The sequence below is a fragment of the Otolemur garnettii genome, unplaced genomic scaffold (assembly GCF_000181295.1).
Source record: "Otolemur garnettii isolate 467f Iridium unplaced genomic scaffold, OtoGar3 scaffold00247, whole genome shotgun sequence".
NCBI lineage: Eukaryota > Metazoa > Chordata > Mammalia > Primates > Galagidae > Otolemur > Otolemur garnettii.
Genome location: NW_003852642.1, coordinates 1,611,934 through 1,617,850, shown reverse-complemented (window position 1 = coordinate 1,617,850; position 5,917 = coordinate 1,611,934). Strand labels below are relative to the sequence as shown.

At 36.6% G+C, this 5,917-nt stretch overlaps 1 protein-coding gene across 1 annotated transcript in view; it reads right to left on the bottom strand.

The window, feature by feature from the left end:
• Positions 1-212, bottom strand: part of LOC100955420 (olfactory receptor 1013-like) — a 916-nt gene extending 704 nt beyond the window's left edge. Inside the window, exon 1 of the mRNA XM_003802486.1 lies at positions 3-212. Within this exon, the coding sequence (XP_003802534.1) occupies positions 3-212 (210 nt within the window). The remainder of the gene's footprint in view (positions 1-2) is intronic.
• Positions 213-5,917: the final 5,705 nt, after the last annotated feature.

The window sequence follows — 5,917 nt, the reverse complement described above, 5'->3', positions numbered from 1 at the left end:
CAGAGATCCAGAAAAGACAGATTTCCGATGAAAAAATACATGGGTGTGTGGAGACGGGAGTCATTACAGATCAACACTATGAGGGTGCTATTTCCAAGCAGGGTCAGTGAGTACACCCCAAGGAATACTCCAAACAGGACCATCTGCATCACGGGATCTGTGGTGAAGCCCAGAAGGATGAACTCAGTCACAGTGTGGTTGCTTCCCTCCATGGCTGTGGGAATCTCACCTAGGAGAAGAGGCAATAAGAGCTCAGTTGGAATCATAGTGTTGAATAGACAGAATGTATCCTCATCAATACCACATCTCCAGCAGGCCTAGAGTCTAGGAACACCAATCTAATCAGGTATTAGAAAGAGTCTCCATCTTGCAACAGTATCTCAGACTTCACAATCGTATATTTGATTCCAAATTTATCTAAATGCTTAATTATGCTTTTTCTCTAGGAATAACTGTTTGACTAGAAAAAAGATGGACCAGCAATTTCTGTACCTCTCGTGCTTTGATCCTCTTCCTCTTGTCAATTTTCTTTTATGCAAAATGTGTGAATTTATAGCTTGAAGTGTTAACTTGTTTGTATTTGAAATACTGAACTTCCCCTGTTAAGATATATTTTGGAAAGAAACAAGTATTTTTGTAGTGTTTACATATACTGAAATACCAACATGGCCTTGTAAATTCTTATCTTACAATATTCTGTATAGGCCTAAAAATTTACCCAGGAAAGTATAAGGTCAAAATGATAGATACAAAGTTTTTGCAAAGAATATGCATTGTAAAATGATATACAATGATGGACTTACAAGGTATATCATATTTACTATCATTTACATGAATTCTACCATAAATATAATACCATATATATTAATACCTTTCAAAGACAATTTTTAATATAAGTAATTCATGTATACTACATAGTGTAGTACTGGAAACATATGCATTCATTTAATTTTTTTATGTTTATAATTTTATTATTAAGAATTTCTTCTTTAATGATAACAATTAGGCAAAAAACGAAAAAATAGACGATGAGGATGAAACAGTATTCCATTCTGTCACTCTGGAAATCCTCCCAGTCTCTTCAAGATTCCCTGCACAAAGAACTATAAACATTCTGCTGTTTCAGAATATATTTAGCAGATACATATCTATCTTACAATTCCAGTCACACTAACTTCTCATCAGCCTGTCATTTAGTAGACAAACAAATAGAAATACCACTGCGGAACGTTTTCATTTGTGCTCTCATCCTCTTGGGAGCTAAGAAAACACTCAGTGTTGGAGCTAGTTCATAGTGTTTAACGAGCTCTCATTAAATGTCACCATTAATAAATAATTTTATTTCTGAGTGAAACTTGGAACAATGTACAATTGTGTCAGCTGCCTCCAGTGAATGCTCAGTGGCTTCACCTGGCTAACTCCAGTGATTGAGTTCTAATCAGATTGGATGTACTTGCATCATTTGTTATAGCTCCTCCCTCCTTCTTGCTGGAAACATAAATCTCTTTATTTGGTTTTCAGCTTATCTTTCTTCCTCAGTTTTTTTCCACTTCTCTTGCTGCATGTGCCTTAGTGTTCTTGTCCCAACTTTGGACTTGTGGAATGCCCTCAGAAACAGCTCTGGAACTCCCTGTCTTCTCCATCCCCTGTCATTTCCTGATGTTCTCACCCAGCCTGCTGACTCTCTCTCTGCATATGAATTGGATGTAATGTCACATCTCCTGACCATGGAGTTCTTCTCTGAACTCCAGATGCATAAATTCTAATGCCTACTTAACATCTTTTATGTGATGTCTACTGGGCATCTCAAGAAAAATTACCTTTCTGACAAACCTTTCTAAACCTTTTCCTGTTTCAGTCTTCTCAGTTCTGGTAAATGACATTATTTCACATTAGGAAACATCATTTAATATTATTATGGACTCCTCTCTTGCTTTCTCACTGTTTCTACTTAATTAGGAACATCTTTTAGAATATATCCAGAGTATCATCATTTTTCCTTAGTTCTACTGTTTCTATTCCAGAGGAGGCCATGAGTACCTGCCAGCTGCATTTCTGTGGGAGCCGCTGTGTGGCCTGTGTGTTTTTGCTCTTAGTTTACCTGAGTCTCCCCACATGGCAGCCAGAGTTGTCCTGTAAAAAGGCCAGTCAGATCATGTTACCTTTCTGCTCTAAATACTCCAGTGATGTCTCGATGTATTCAGAGTAAAAGCAAAACTCCTTGCAAAGATTTGCATGGTCAATGTGATCTTGCCTTCATTTCTTTTCTGCTCCCAACAATGCCTGCTGTACAGAACGTATTTGAGAAAACAGTAGCAGTGAGGTTAGATGAGAACACACAGAATTTCTTGGAGTAGGCTCAGAATGTTGGAATTACAATGAATAATTTTTAAAAGATTTTTCTGGATACATAGTATTTTAACATATTTGAGACCTTGCTAATTTTCTATACTGCTCCACCCAGGGCTAGCTAATCCCTAGATATTAAAATCAGCATGGTTGCCAACAAGAGGATGCCTTTATATGGTAACCAATCAACCCAAAGCCACGTCCCCTATCTTATTCCCGCATACAATCAAACAACATTTTCCCTGCCCTGAATCACTCTAGGGCCACATACCTGACAATGGGAGACCACACTATAGTCCAGAGCTTGTGGCAAATATTCAAATTATTCAACCCCAAATGTGGTCCAGCTTACCTACCCTGCCTTTTCCATTCCTTCACATAGAAACTACAATAAAGGGATTGGGTTTCTTTTTTTGTCTGCTTTTGGACAAATTATTTTTCAGTTCCCATGTGGTCCTATGTGATACGCCCTCCCTTTTTATTATAAGTAATATATATATATATATTTTTTTTTTTTTTTTACCAAGGTAGCTATCTCTGTGTCTGTCACCTTGCCTTTAATACCATTCAGAGATAATGGCATATATCTGACCAACATTAAGAAACTGAAACTTCAGGTGATGTGGTAAAAACTAGGTGAGGTTAGGGGAAGCAACTAGCACTGTCCAAATCATTGCATGCATAGCCAACTTGAATAATGAATGCATAAAGAGTCTACTGTACCCCTGCTCTGTGATCAGACATGTACCTGTAACACTCATAGTTCTACAATGAAATCGAAACTGTAGATACTGGGGACATTAATGTTGTCACTGAGCTCACTCTCTGTATTATATTTCTGAGGTACCTGAGGGACTCATGGCTTATATCATTTCTGGGAAACCCAGTTCATCCACAAAGTCATTGATTGGATCAGATTGGGTTTAATTCTTGTTAATGAAATCACTAATAATGAAATGAAGGTGGAGAAGGAAAAATGAGAGAAGATATATGGGTCTTAAGCTACTAGGAACTATACTAAATAATTTATATATATATTTTCTAGGGTTCATTAGAATTCTGAGGTGAATGTATGCTATGGTCTGAATTGTATCCCTCCCAAATTTACATGTCGAAGTCCTAACTCCCAATGTGACTGGACATACTGCTCAAGGAAGGTAATTAAGGTTAAATGAGGCCATAGGAATGGGATCCTGATCCTCCAGGATTGGTGGCCTTATTACAGGAGGAACAGAGAGTAATCTCTTTTTTTCCCTACCATGTGGGGGCACAGTGAGAAGGTGGCCATCTGCAGGAAGACAATATCTTCAGAACTCAACCTTTCTGACAGCCTGATCTTGAAATTCCAGCCTCCAGAACTGCAAGAAATAAATTTCCGTTGTTTAAGTCACCAGTTTGTGATATTTTGTTATGATCAATAATATAATGAGAGGGGAGAAAAGGTAAATAAAGCTGCTTTGCAAGGAAGAAGGCATTTATTTCTCAGAGGGTGTCTTGGTTATCAATGCTTATATTTCCCTGCAAGCACTTACACACACACACACACACACACACACACACAGACACATGCTTCATTTATAGATCATTTTTTTCTATTTTGTACAACAAAATATTTTATACTCAAAATTAAATATTGATGCAAATGGACTGTTGATTCATTCTGCTTATAATTTTCTTTTAGCCCCTTATGGTGCTCAAAAATACACTTTCTCTGCATGTCTTCTCTAAACACCCTCATGATCCTCCCCCATAGTCTCCACTCTCTTTCCCTGATTTATTCTTCTCCAAGCACTGGCCCTTTGGCTTACTGAGTAATTGACTTATTTTTCTTATTTTCTGTCTATTCCTACCCACTAGGATGCCACTCCAAGAGGGCATGTTTTGTAACTTATTTTGTGCTCTTCTGGATGTGACTGCTTAAAATAAAATCTGGGACAGTGTAAGCAGAAATAATATCGATGTAAGAATGGGCTGCTGTATTCTCAAGATGCATGTCAACCAAATCCACATTCTGGTCTGCTTTATGATGGCATTTATTCCCTAAGAGAATTGTTCATTTTTTTACAAGCAAATTATATTTGAAAATAAAATGTGTTTTCAAAGGAGGTTAGGTCCGTGTCAGCAGCAAATTGAATTCTATGTTGAAGAGCTCTTGGGAACCACATCTCCAAAATGAGAGGTAGCCATAGTGAGGGACTAGTCAAACTAGAGATAGCACTGGGAATATTTTCAGACTGATGGCATAATTTCAGGTTCTATATTGATGTTTACAGCTGTCAGAAGACCTCATGTAAATTTTACTAAGCCACTATTACTAAGTGGCTGTTAATTTACTAAGCCACAATTTTCATTAAGCCACTATTGCCTCACTTGTAAAATAAAGGCAGAGATTTCAAGTGCTAGAAAGAGCTGTTGTAACAATTAAAGGGTTCATGTCTAATGTTTTTAAGCTATTTATTGGCCGCTTTAACCCATGGAAAACATTCAGTAATTCAATGGGCTTCTACTTCAGAGAACATAAACATCACCTGACATATTGCTAAAGTTGTAACTTCCTGAGCCTCATCCCCAAAAGATTTAAATTTAGTAAGTCAGGGTTCCAGGTCAGCATCTCTCTCTCAAGTAACCCAAGTGATTCTGATGCAAATGGACTCCATGCAATACTTTCAGAAACTTTTCAATACTGGTCTTTATTACTAGAATGACAGTGGTCTTACTTTATAGATGCATGAAGATTTAATAATAACATATATATGCAAAAGTATTTTGTTGATAAGCATATGATGATTTCTGAAGGCAACACAAACTATTCAGCATGAGCAGTGGCATCAGACATGGGTTGAATTCTGATTCCAACTGTATAGAGCTTGGTCACCTTTGAAAACTTAGTCCTTCAGAAAAATTAATATCCTTGTGTGTAATGTAATGACTTTCTCATCTGTAAAAACAAATTCCTATAAAACTGTACAGAGATTGAATAGAGATAATGTATTTTTATTTACAAAGGTTACAAGAGTATCTGACTTCCAATAAGAAATATAGTGTGTTGAGTATTTACTATTATTTCAGTTGTTATTGCCATAGAATCATACAGTGGCAGAATTTATTATGCAAAATAGTCAAGATGGTCAAACTGGTGGCATTGCTGCCCCTTTTCACCTTTGCTATTTTCCTTCCTATTTCTCTCTGGCCCATAGCTTTCTTGATGGCTCTAAAGTTTCATAATGTTAAAATGAAATGACTTGATTTCTTTCTTATGTTCTATTTTTCTTAAACAGAATGGTGAATGTTTTGGGGTCACTGGTACCTTTGAAAACCTGAAGTCTGTGGATACTCACCTTATAGAAATATTATCAATCCATAACACAAAGAGTCATAGGTAAAATATATCACATGTTTTCTGGAGGCTTAAATATTAGCATTAGGTAACAGGTGAAAGTTTTACCTTAGGAAAAGCATTCTTTTCTGACCAATTTCACTCAACATTTTTAACAACAGGACCATCATGCTAAACGTTTTTCTGACATTCTCTTAAAATCTAACCTTTTGGGAAACAAACAAACAAACA